This window comes from Pleurodeles waltl, chromosome 1_1 (assembly GCF_031143425.1).
Source record: "Pleurodeles waltl isolate 20211129_DDA chromosome 1_1, aPleWal1.hap1.20221129, whole genome shotgun sequence".
Classification (NCBI taxonomy): domain Eukaryota; kingdom Metazoa; phylum Chordata; class Amphibia; order Caudata; family Salamandridae; genus Pleurodeles; species Pleurodeles waltl.
This window is the reverse complement of record NC_090436.1, coordinates 621,594,419-621,607,850: the sequence shown is the minus strand read 5'-3', so window position 1 is coordinate 621,607,850 and position 13,432 is coordinate 621,594,419. Positions and strand designations below refer to the sequence as shown.

General features: G+C 41.6%; 1 protein-coding gene across 2 annotated transcripts in view; it reads right to left on the bottom strand.

Annotated features, from left to right (window-relative positions):
* The window catches only part of DCP2 (decapping mRNA 2), a 275,045-nt gene extending 262,532 nt beyond the window's left edge, over window positions 1-12,513 (bottom strand). For both annotated transcript variants that reach the window (XM_069226492.1, XM_069226493.1), the window contains exon 1: window positions 12,332-12,513. In XM_069226492.1, coding sequence (XP_069082593.1) covers window positions 12,332-12,387 — 56 coding nt within the window. In that variant the 5' untranslated portion in view covers window positions 12,388-12,513. The remainder of the gene's footprint in view (window positions 1-12,331) is intronic.
* Window positions 12,514-13,432: the final 919 nt, after the last annotated feature.

Genomic DNA, 13,432 nt, shown 5'->3' with positions numbered 1-13,432 from the left:
CCTGGAACCACAGTCAGTAGTGCACTGTGACCTTAAAACGTGTATTTACAGCGCTCACCCTAATGATGAAGGCTTTTCATTAATGAACCATAAATACAAGTTCAAACAGCATTAACATATGTACACATATATTACCTCAACTGCAGTCATTTCCCTTCTCTGTAAACCGGCAGCCAAAGGGTTTGTGTTGCAGGGGATTGACTTGTCTCAAAGACACAATAAACATGAAAGCTTGTTGCCCTTGATCCCAAACAATATGTCCCAGGCGTCGGACGATAGAAGATCCAAATTCCTGTACCAGGTTGAACACTAACGCTCAACCTGAAAACAGGAAAAAGTAATGCAGTGTAACTATACAGGGAGTGCAGAATTATTAGGCAAATGAGTATTTTGACCACATCATCCTCTTTATGCATGTTGTCTTACTCCAAGCTGTATAGGCTCGAAAGCCTACTACCAATTAAGCATATTAGGTGATGTGCATCTCTGTAATGAGAAGGGGTGTGGTCTAATGACATCAACACCCTATATCAGGTGTGCATAATTATTAGGCAACTTCCTTTCCTTTGGCAAAATGGGTCAAAAGAAGGACTTGACAGGCTCAGAAAAGTCAAAAATAGTGAGATATCTTGCAGAGGGATGCAGCACTCTTAAAATTGCAAAGCTTCTGAAGCGTGATCATCGAACAATCAAGCGTTTCATTCAAAATAGTCAACAGGGTCGCAAGAAGCGTGTGGAAAAACCAAGGTGCAAAATAACTGCCCATGAACTGAGAAAAGTCAAGCGTGCAGCTGCCACGATGCCACTTGCCACCAGTTTGGCCATATTTCAGAGCTGCAACATCACTGGAGTGCCCAAAAGCACAAGGTGTGCAATACTCAGAGACATGGCCAAGGTAAGAAAGGCTGAAAGACGACCACCACTGAACAAGACACACAAGCTGAAACGTCAAGACTGGGCCAAGAAATATCTCAAGACTGATTTTTCTAAGGTTTTATGGACTGATGAAATGAGAGTGAGTCTTGATGGGCCAGATGGATGGGCCCGTGGCTGGATTGGTAAAGGGCAGAGAGCTCCAGTCCGACTCAGACGCCAGCAAGGTGGAGGTGGAGTACTGGTTTGGGCTGGTATCATCAAAGATGAGCTTGTGGGGCCTTTTCGGGTTGAGGATGGAGTCAAGCTCAACTCCCAGTCCTACTGCCAGTTCCTGGAAGACACCTTCTTCAAGCAGTGGTACAGGAAGAAGTCTGCATCCTTCAAGAAAAACATGATTTTCATGCAGGACAATGCTCCATCACACGCATCCAAGTACTCCACAGCGTGGCTGGCAAGAAAGGGTATAAAAGAAGGAAATCTAATGACATGGCCTCCTTGTTCACCTGATCTAAACCCCATTGAGAACCTGTGGTCCATCATCAAATGTGAGATTTACAAGGAGGGAAAACAGTACACCTCTCTGAACAGTGTCTGGGAGGCTGTGGTTGCTGCTGCACGCAATGTTGATGGTGAACAGATCAAAACACTGACAGAATCCATGGATGGCAGGCTTTTGAGTGTCCTTGCAAAGAAAGGTGGCTATATTGGTCACTGATTTGTTTTTGTTTTGTTTTTGAATGTCAGAAATGTATATTTGTGAATGTTGAGATGTTATATTGGTTTCACTGGTAATAATAAATAATTGAAATGGGTATATATTTTTTTTTGTTAAGTTGCCTAATAATTATGCACAGTAATAGTCACCTGCACACACAGATATCCCCCTAACATAGCTAAAACTAAAAACAAACTAAAAACTACTTCCAAAAATATTCAGCTTTGATATTAATGAGTTTTTTGGGTTCATTGAGAACATGGTTGTTGTTCAATAATAAAATTAATCCTCAAAAATACAACTTGCCTAATAATTCTGCACTCCCTGTATACTTAGCCCCTAGATGGTGTTTTTAGGGCTAGCATGCTACCACAGTGATATTACAAACAAGACCCATAAAACAAAACTTCTCCCAGCTGTAAAACAAAGGTTCCAGCTATGAGAAAGGTTAAAAAGATAATTAACGGTGGTAGGGGTTATTATTTTTGAGTCCCCAATAACATAGTGTGGGGACCCAGAGATGATGTACACAGAAAGAGCACATTGTGGTCAATGTTTTGAAGTTAGCCCCATTGTCCTAGGACCACCACAGGCTGAGTTATGAGCAAAAATGCTTTGTAAAAATGCCCTGCAAAGCATTTTGGGACAGGTTTCTGTGCCACAAATACTTTAATATGACTGTAATGGTTAGAACAGTCCCTAGAGGACACCACAATGAAAATAGCATTTGTAAGAAACATGGTCATGTAACTATATGGTTAGCCCCTAAAGGACATAATCACACAAAAAGAAAATGGCAATAAATAATGCAGTGTAACCATATTTAGCCCCTAGAGGGCATAAAGCTTTACAAATATTCAGGGGTAGCAGGCCTATAACAATGATATTACAAACAAGACCCTTAAAACAAAAGCTATTAGCAGCTGTAAAACAAATGTTCCAGCCATGAGAAAGTTTAAACAGACACTGAATGGTTGGAGGAGTCTTTATTCTGGGGTCCCCACTAAGTTAGTGAGGGGACCCAAAGTAGACAGAAAGAGCATACTGTTGTAAACATTTTGGTGGTGGTCTCATTGTCCGAGGACCACCACAGGCTGAGTTTGAGTAAAACTGTTTTGTAAAAGTAATGCCCTGCAAAGTATTATGGGTTGAGTTTTCCCGAGTGCAGTGAATATTGTAGTATCGTTCTCGCGCTGTGCTGGGAGAGCCGCTTTCGCTCTGAGGATTTCTGTTTTACATAAAGCATTCACCAATTTCAAGTGTTTTAGGGGGAGAGCCCAAAATAAATGACTCTGATTAGGTAACTGTGAACAATGTGACCAGCGCTTCAATACAGCCAATTGAGTTCACACTGTTGTGCATGTTCGCACTGTGAGCACTGTGGCCACCATGCAGCACGAAGGGGAGAGTAAAAAAAAATAGTTCACCCACGCTGAAGCATATCGGCAATCGGGCAATAATCCATGTAACAGGGGTAGTCTGCAAGGCATGACAAAACTGGAAATTGCTATTATTAAAGCCCTACTATAGAATTAGCACTTGCGTAATCAGAGAGACTATTATCAGAACTCTTATATAATTAAATTACTGCCATAATTTGCCACTGCACTACATGGCACCAAAGGTAAAAGTAGACTTGTTTACAGGACAATAAGATTTATGAAGCAACCTGCACCATGGACAAGTAGATATTTTATTAAATTCCACACCCATGAATTAAGAGGTCGGAGCCGACAGCAAATCAGTGCCAAGAGCACTACCTCTTATGCCAGAAGTCGCAAAGGTCAAGACCAGTCTTGCAACTGTGAACTCTGGTGACCCTTAAATGATGGCCATGTGTCTGAAGGTGATTAGTTGGAGGCCCAACTCCTAGAATTTCTCATGGCTGGGATGTGTCACTGAGATCTTACCACAAAGCTGGAGATCCAGAGAGCAGAACATATTCCCCTAGGGGGCCCTGGAAAAATGGTGCCCTGTGCATCAGGGAGAGGTGATATCCCACACAATTGCGAGGCAGTGTGACCTCAATACAGACGTGGAAAGATCTTAGTGTTCTCTCTCAGCAGACTGACACTGAAGGAGACAAAGAGTTACAGGGCATAAAGAAAACGTTGCTGGCTTTGAATTTCACAGGGTCTAGTTAGTGTCCATCAAAACTGAGTGTGACAGTGGAAACTGTTCCTGTGTTAACTCAAGTTAAATCAGCACAAGACTTTTATAAAAGTAAAAAAAGGAAGCATGATAAATCAGGAACAGAGGACTCCACATCCTGAATAGTGTACTCACAAGACATGAAAGATGTGAATCTGATTTTGCCAGTTATCAAAGCACCATTAAAGAATCAAACTGAGTTTCTGAGGAAGGGGTTTCTTTGGAGATCGTCTTGCACTCCTCATAGTTCCCCACACTCCTTTCCTTATGGCAAGGCCTTTTGAGGGTGGAAGGTGGAATGTGTATTATTTGCTATATATTGCCAGCAGCTGAGGACTGCAATTTATATTTTTGATGCACTGGGTCTCAAAAGTGTTTTGAAATGTCTCTGCATTCATACCTGCCCAATTAACAGATTTAAACTACAAATAAACAGGAAGAGATAGACACTGGAGGTTGTTATTTTTTTTTAACTACACTATTATGCGTTGGCACCAAAACATATATGTGAATGAGGTGTACGACTACAACTTATTTTTCCAATTCTGTTACACTGAAGTGGTGTTGTGGGCCTTAAATGTAAACAGGATGTCTGAATACTGGATACTGAAGTAACTTCTGACATGTGTTCTAAATATGGTTCCCAAAAAACATTGTCCCATTGAGTGTAGCTGTTTTATCATTAACTCTAATCTGCTGACATTTCTGCAGACAATATTTAGGACAGAGTATATATGGCAGATGATATTTTGATAAGCCTATCCTGTTACCACATGATGATTGACTTGAACAGCAAGTGGTTGGGGGCGGAAGGAGGGAATCCCGTACTCCAAACTATGCCCAAAAGTGAGTGTCACCAACTGTCTCTGAGCACCCTGCTTCTCTGTCACATGCACTACTGTAACTGTTGGTAAGTTGGTCCTCTGGTGACCAGTGTTCTGAATGCTATCTATGGGTGAGAAAGCAGGGGTGACATCTAGACGGCTGATGGCACCTTTCAATCTAAACTCTGGCTAAAATATTGCAATAGTGGTTAGCACACACAATACACTTGGGAATACGAAGGAACTCACAAACACTCATGGACTATACAGAAAACAGACTATTTACCATGTCCAGTGATTCTGGCTCAAATATCTTATTAAACAACAGAAGCATAGACTGTACCACAAATGCAAAATCACTTCTCAATGCATGGAAACCATTGTGTTGAGCAACACAGTGGTATATGCAAACATAACAGAGCAGAACAATTCAACCACCAAATTTCAATATAATGCAGAAGAGTTACCTCAAATAGGTTCTAAACCAGTGACAATGAATTGATTTGGCACTGGAGAACCAAATGATGTGATACGGATGGTTAAATTATGCAGCAAAATAGGACAAATTAAGCAGTGTTATGCAGCACATTCTGCGACAGTTATATTTTTACTGTATCATTAACAAAAATCATACAAAAGGGATCCAACATAAAGGTTTATAAGGAAAGAAAGTACACAGATTCACCAGTGTCTACTAAAAACAGCATTCACTAACAAATATGTTGTTTTACAATGAATCCTACATGTGCACATTTCAGGTTTTGAGAGTTGTGCATCTTTTATTCTGCATATCCGTATTATGTTTTAGAACTGGTCTTCAGCTTAGATTTTACTCTGTACCCACACTCTGAGCCTCAAGAATCACACCTTTCTATTAAGGAGCAAAGTGTATATGTGTAAGACAAGTTTCTTGCTAGGAGACACTGTAAGATTCAGGATATCAGACCTTAAAAAGAGAAATAAAATATTTGGAGGTTTTCTGTACTCCATCAAATTGCTGTTTTGAGAAAAGTGCTCCCTTCCTCCTTTTCAAAGCTCTGCTCTCCTGAGTCGGTTCTGCTTTCCCTACTCTGGGCAGTCATCATCTCTGTCAACACACCTCCCTTCTCCATTTAACCCACAGCTTTCCTTTAGCTGCTGTTTTACCAGTACTCCTCCATCATAGTGCTTTAAATCACACTGAGGTCCTGACGCTTACATTTACAAATACCCTCACTCTCCCTGCTCAGCTCTTCTTTGCCTTATTCTGTCAAAGGCTAAGTTCTTCTGGAAATGCTGGTAAATAATATGCGGGTGTGCACCTCAGAATGCAGGTGGCACAGGCAATCTGCAGGTGACTTGACAGATCAGAATAGTAGATTTTATACTCGAGCAGCAGCAAAATCAACTTGAATGGCCAGGTGCTCTTGCACGCCACATGGTGTCATTGGTGCAATTTTTTCAGTGGTGACTCTTGTGAAGTTATGTTGAAAGTCAATAAAACACAACAGGATTGCGTTCCTAAATTGGTATGTGAGTTTATTCCATGTCGCCCCAGCCATCTGATCACAATTCCAACTGTCATTGAGCGTCACCTTAATTACATATTCGATATCCATGGTGATTGCGTGCTCCCACTCAAATCAATACATCACACATCTCCCTTTTTATATTTAACAAAAGCTACACAGAAATACTTGTTTCCACATAACAATAACAACAACAAAAAAAAGAAAAATTAAAGGCACTTGAAATCTATACACACCCAAACATATGAAATTATCATCACACAACCAAACTAAATCCCTGCTATACAGTGTGTATTAATTGTTTACACAACAACATCATAAGTGCCAAAAACTTTCTTATGCAAGGTTAGTTCTAGTATCCCAAACAACAACTTCCCAACCCTTGTCAATTGAGAACGTAGTCTTTAAAATGTACAGGACTGATTTTCCTCCTACTACTTCTCCTTATTCCATCAAACCCTCCAGTGCCATCTCGACCGTCACTTTGTGTTCCTGACCAACAATTGCCTCTGATTCTGCTGTTCCCTTTCGTAATTATACCCGGTTCCACCACCTCCTTCAGCCGAACCACTCTGTTCATGTTCCAAATCCTGCCATCAGAAGTTTTGACTGCGTTCTTAAATAGTTTAATCACTTCAAGAGCTCTAGTGAATTTTGACCCGTCTAAACACCCTACGGGCGCTTTCACCTTCACCATATCACCCACAGCTATGTTCAATTTACACACTTTCTTCCTTGTATCACATTCTTGCTTTCTTTTATGCATGAGTCTTTCTTCTCTATCCCGCCACTCCATGTTGACTAGATTGAAGCCATTTTTCATCCACTCCATCCATCCTGGAGACAAATTTGTATTGGGTATCCTTTTCCTAAACAGTTCAAAAGGAGATTTACCAGTAGTTGAATGGGGTGAAAACCGATAAGCTGTGATCCTCTTCAAGAGTTCTGTCCGCCAATTCAAAGTGTTTGTCTTTGCAAGTTAAATGCTCTCTTTTATATACTTGTTAAATCTTTCAACTGCACCGTTAGTGGATGATACACAGCTGACCTTTTATGAGTTATGCCACACCCACCCATGAATTTCTCAAAGGCTGTTGAACAAAATTGTGGACCATTATCTGATAATAATGACTTAGGAAAACCCTCTTTCCTAAAAATGTCTTCCAGAAAACATATCACACTATAAGAGGAAACATCACATACGTTTTTGACTTCCACCCACCTGGAATACAAGTCTATTACCACAATCAGATATGGGGTAGAGTGTTCACCTGGTAAAGGACCAACAATGTCAATTGCTACATCATCCCAGGGTTTGCATGGTAAATTCCTACAATACATAGGTACATTGCGAGTTTTTAGTATTTTGTCACTCCGTGCACATTGTATACACTCTCTGACCACGCGTTCCACTTCCAAATCCATACCTGGCCAACAAAAATTTGCCCTTAAATTTTCTTTTGTCTTGACTATCCCAAGATGGCCTTCATGAGCTTAGTTCATTATCCTGTTTCTTAACACTTTTGTTGAAACAAATCTTGTACCTCTCAACAATATGCACTTATCCACCGCCAATTCATCTTTTATCAAGCTCCAAACCTTACCTAGAACACCAAATCTTCAATTTTCTAAAGCCTCACACACTCCACTCAGCTCTACATCTTCCTTCAACGCCTCTTTCCATTCCTGCTCGGTTATTACACCACATGTCACACACATTTTCTTCCTGCACACTTACGTCCTTTTGCTCCCCATCCTTCACATCTTCCTCCACCAATCTGGAAAGACAATCTGCACTAACATTCAATGGCCTGGTAAATACTCCACTTTAAATTTGAAATCCTGTAGCCCGATGATCCACCTCCTTATTCTTGCAGAAATGCAATTAAGACCTTTACTGCCAAACACTTCTACTAAAGGTTTGTGATCAGACAGCACCACAAACTCCATACCCCACACAAAATACCTAAATTTCTTCAGTGCCCAATATATAGCCAACGACTCCCTTTCAATTACGGAATAATTCTTTTCAGCTTCACTCAAAGATTTAGATGCACAAGCAATCATTCTTTTCTTCCCTCTGTCATCCTGCATCAGAACCGCCCCCAACCCTTTCGCACTAGCATCAGTGACAATAGCAGTTGGCCTACCCGGTTTAAAAGCTTGTAAACAAGGAGCATTTTCCAGTTCTTCTTTAATTTTGACAAACTCCTCTTCACACTTGGCATTCCACTTGAACTCTCTTCCTTTCTTTAACAGATCTCTCATATTTACAGTTTTCTCCGCCAGATTTTTAATGTACCTCCCATAGTATTCTACCATCCCCAAAAACGAACTCACTTCCTCCTTAGTTTGGGGAGAAAACATCTTTTTAATAGCCATTACCAAATCTGGTTTGGGTCTTACCCCATTCCCTGTAATCAAATGTCCCGGGTACTCAACTTTAGTCAGACCAAAACGGCATTTATTTTTCTTAAGGGTAAGACCAGCTCGACTTAAACATCTCAAAACCAATCTCACTCGTTCCCAATGCTCCCCCGCTGTGTCAGCATAGATCAACACATCCTCTTGGTAACATTTCACACCACTCACATCTTTCAAAATGTTGTACATAATGCATTGAAACACAGAGGCCACAGGTACAAGCCCAAAAGGAATTCTCTTGAATTAAAAGGCACCAAAAGGTGTTATAAATGCAGTCAACTCTTGTGAACCCTCTTTTAACTCCACCTGGTGATACGCCGATTTTAGATCTACAGTGGAGAAGTACTTTGCTCCACCAACCATAGACACTATTTCTTCAATATTTGGAAGGGGGAATTTGTCCACCACCACCTCTCTGTTTAGAGCCCTAAGGTCCACACATAATCTGATATCTCCAACATCCTTCTTTGCCACCACTATAGGAGCCAACCACTCAGTTGCCTCCACTTCCTCAATTATGCCCGTCTCCTGTAACCTTTTAAGTTCTGTTACTACGGGCTCTTGTAAAGCCAAAGGAATTTTTCTCATCTTCGCCACCACCGGAATGGCACCCCTCTTTAGCCTAATTTTATGTTTATAGCTCTTTACACATGCCAATTTTTCCAAAAACACTTCAGGAAATTCATGGATCAACTCGCTGTCATAACCATCCACACACTGGACTTGTACTTGTGGTTGTGCATTTGGATTTAATACAACACCTAACAGCTTTTGGATGTGTCCAACTTAAAAGATTGTCACCTTGGTTGGACACATAAATTTTCCCTAAAAGATGTCTGCCCTTCAGCTCAATATGACCTTCGAAGTACCCTAACATCTTCATGGGTTGCCCACCATAACCGCCAGGACACACATCCATTTTCTTAAACTTTCTATCTTTTCCAGTTAATACGTCAAAACTTTTCTTGGAAATTATCGTCAATTGTGAACATGAATCAAATCGCATTAGTAGATCAACCCCATCCACTCTCGCCACTTCACTGGGATGTTCCCCACACTTCACCCATGCTCCAACTTGGAAAACCACTTCCTGAGATACTTCCTTGACCTCTTTCAAAATATTGCCATTATAATTCTTCTTCTTTCTATTACAGCAACATTTGTAGAAGTGTCCTTTCTTCCCGCACCCATTGCACACTACATTCAATGCTGGGCAAATGCTTGCATTAGCTTTGTGGCCACTTTTGCCACAACAAAAGCATTCTCCTTTGAATTTCACTACATCCTCCTTTTTTTCTCTCCTCCACTCTCTTTGCTCTTCACTTCACATACTATCTCTTCCACCTTTGCACATTCTCCACTTATAACCTTGTTTCCACTTAATTCCTTAATGCACTTCAGCGTATGTTCCACTCTTTTTGCCACCATAATCACATCCTCCAAAGGTGGTTCATCTTTAAAACCACAACTCGTCCCTAATGTTATCACTACTGCACTTTAATACAAACTGGTCTCTAATTCTCTCATCCATCAACGTTCCAAATTTACATGACGCTGCCAGCTTTCTCAAACTGGTTATAAATTCCTCCACCGACTCATCTTTTCCTTGTTCTCTTTTTCCAAAATAATATCTTTCCATTATCGTACTCACCATCAGTAAGTAATGTTTGTCTAGTTTCATAATACACATCTTGTATTCATTCAAATTTCTAGCCTCTTCAATACTTAAGTCTGGCAAATTTTCTAGTACCTCTTGTCCCTCACCCCCCAGACAGTGCAACAATAATGCGTGTTTCTGTTCAGCACTCAGTGTCGGTCCACACACTCTAGCATAGTGAACAAACATTTTCTTCCATTTGGTCCATGGATATGTCGGATCCCCTGGAATGCTTAAAAAAAACAGAGGGGGTGTTACGTTCTGCATTACTCAGCTATACTTAATATTTTCCCAAATTACAAAGCAACACAATGGATGTTTGTCCACAAGTATACTGCTGCGTAACTGACACAATGTTTCAAATCTCCAATTCCTCTGCTGGGGGCCAAATGCTAGTGTTTCCACTCCTCCGATGTGCGCCTGTCACAGTGGTTTCCTTTGGTAATTAGCTTTGTTTATAGCTTCCAAACAATGTTATGGGTGTGCCTGTCACCATATGATCCACACGACAGGCAAAAAAAAAAAAAATCCAGGGATGAAGGTGTGCCTGTCACCGTTTCCTGTTACCACTGTCTACCAGACATAAAGATGTGGGGGATAAAACTCAGCCAAGCCTTTGCCGCTACTTCCCCTTTAAAAAATGTACAAACGACAATCCTTTTAAGGGCAACAGGGTTCTGGGACACGCCCCCAAAAACGGAAGCTTTAGACACAGCTTCCGATCGGAGACTAACCCAGCGTCGCCTTCCTCACCACCTTCTGCCTTTTCAGTTAATCTCGCCGGGATCAGAGGAGCCGCAGACCTTTAAACGCGCCACGACATTCAAATCAAACAAAGCACCAATCCGCCGCCGGGAGCACAAAAGCTGCGATCGTCGGTAACAGCGATTCGACCGGAGCCAGCTGAATCCAGCCTTGGACGCCTCAGTGAGTACTGCCAACCATAGTAACTCACTTTTGCCACGATACTGAGGCGACAGCCATCCTCGTCGCCAATGTGAAGTTGTGTTGAAAGTCAATAAAACACAATAGGATCGCGTTCCTAAATTGGTATGTGCGTTTATTCCATGTCGCTCCAGCCATCTGATCACAATTACAACTGTTGTTGCGCGTCACCTTAATTCCATATTCGATATCCATGGTGATTGCGTGCTCCCACTCAAATCAATACATCACACCTCTGCTACTAGTGCTAAATTGGAGGGCAAGCAGCACAACATGCATATTTTCTGCCTGCTGGCGAAAATCTGTAGAATCTCGAGGAGTTTTTATGTAACTTCACAGAATTCCACAGAGTGAAACTCCAAGTTTCATCCACCTCTATTCATTAGCACTACTTTGATACTTATCAACTAGGACTAGTAAACTTTTGCAAAGTATCTCCCACCATACTGCACCACCATTCTTATTCATGTTTAACTGAACTAGAAAAAAACGTACAGATTCTCCAGCCTTTTCTTCTCAATTAACAAACTATTCAATATTTTCAGGAAGCAGACCACACAGCAAAACTAATTCAGGTCCTTCTTCACTAAATACTTGTACCGGTTTTCTATCTCGTAGTGGCATGAGGCAGCGGCAGAGTTCAGATAAGCATGAAAGGTTCTGAGCAACAAAGGCCAAAAGTGAGTGACAGGGGAGTAGCTAACATTGATGCTGCTGGTGCAGGGGCTCTGAGGGTCGGAGCCCTGGGGGCCTTTTAAACCCTGATAAAGGTTGATTTACCCCCAAAACAGTCAAAGAGGCCGTTTCCCTTGTTTGCACTGGGGACCATAAAACGCGTGCATCTTTAGATTAAGTATTTTATCGATTACATTTTCAAGAGAACTCTCAGACCTCAAGCGTGTCACGTGAAACTGAAGGGAAGCCAGATCACAGAGTAGTAAGTTAATAAAGTGGGGGTGGGGGTAAAGACACTCCAGAAAGAGAAAGTAAAATGTACGCAACAAAGACAAAGACACGCTTTCAAGAAAATGATTTTGAAGGTACAGATGAAGACACATCCCTCCATCTCTCACTCACAAGCATGTTTCTCACTCACAAACATGTATTGCGAGCTCCTTCTATTTTTTTAGATCGCTGAACATTTTAAATTGTTGATTCCTGGTGTCTCCCTCCGCGAGAGCGGTCGTTTAATGACGTCATTGTTGACATCGACACTCTGTACTCCTCTCACCTGCAGAGGTCGTCCAATACGCTTCCCGGTATGGGCTCCGCTCGCTTTGTTTCCATGTTGATCGCCAGGACATCCCGAGTTGGGTGGGTGAAAATCCAGGACGGCCGGGATCTTCAGACGTCTTACTGTACACCCGAAAACTAAAAGGGGCGGGACAACGAAGGACTGGACGCTCTCTTCCCGAATAAGAAATTACATGTTTAACCGACCCTTTAGTTCAAGAGCCTATCAAGCGCAGAGAATGTGAACATTGCTACCAATCAAAGAACACAAACACAAACGCTCTTTGCCAATCGTTGGATTGGTTTTGCTTTACGAGTAGCCAATCATATTAGAAGGAAGAAAGCTCGGTACGCAGCCAATCACGATGAGCTTGAAGGCTCATGTACAGATTTTCCCTTTCGCTGGATGTCATTGTTCCGGTCTGCATCTTTAATTTTGCAGAAAGTGTGCTCGTGGTGTAGGTGTGTACATCTCAATAAAGTGAAATACACAATTATTTTCTAAAGATCTCCCTTCGTTGCAGTATAGGTAACTTTTTTATTAGTGATTTTAACTGGGAGTACAAGGGGGTTGAAGGGGTGTGGCCAAAGAAACGTAAACTTGGAATCCTGTCTGGTAGGTATGCCCTATGTAATTAAGAGAGTGGCTTGTTACATGTTTACTAAAATACTGTACTTTACACAGCCCACCACCTAACCGCTATATTGGGTAGCCATCAATTATTCAGTATTCCATCATATATGCAAACATTTTAGAAGAGGAAGAGGCAGATTATAAGAAATAATAATCGGGATAATGTATTTCCTCCATTGCCTTTTGTTGAAGCAGAGGCAACTTCATGCAGAGGGAAGTCAAAATTAAGCAGTTTTTGCCTCCAAAAATCGTGAGTTTACCTCCTGAATTGGGTCTTTTTGTATATGTGTTACATCTGCACATGTCACATATGTGGCATGCAGCAGTACTAGGCCATGCTGAGGTGGCGGCGTGGATGCAGAGAAAAGAATAGACACATACATTCGTATGCTGCTCAGCCCGAACTGGCTCATGCCCTAAAAGGGGCCGGGGTGACTCCAGCGAGGGAGGGAAATGCGGGGAAGA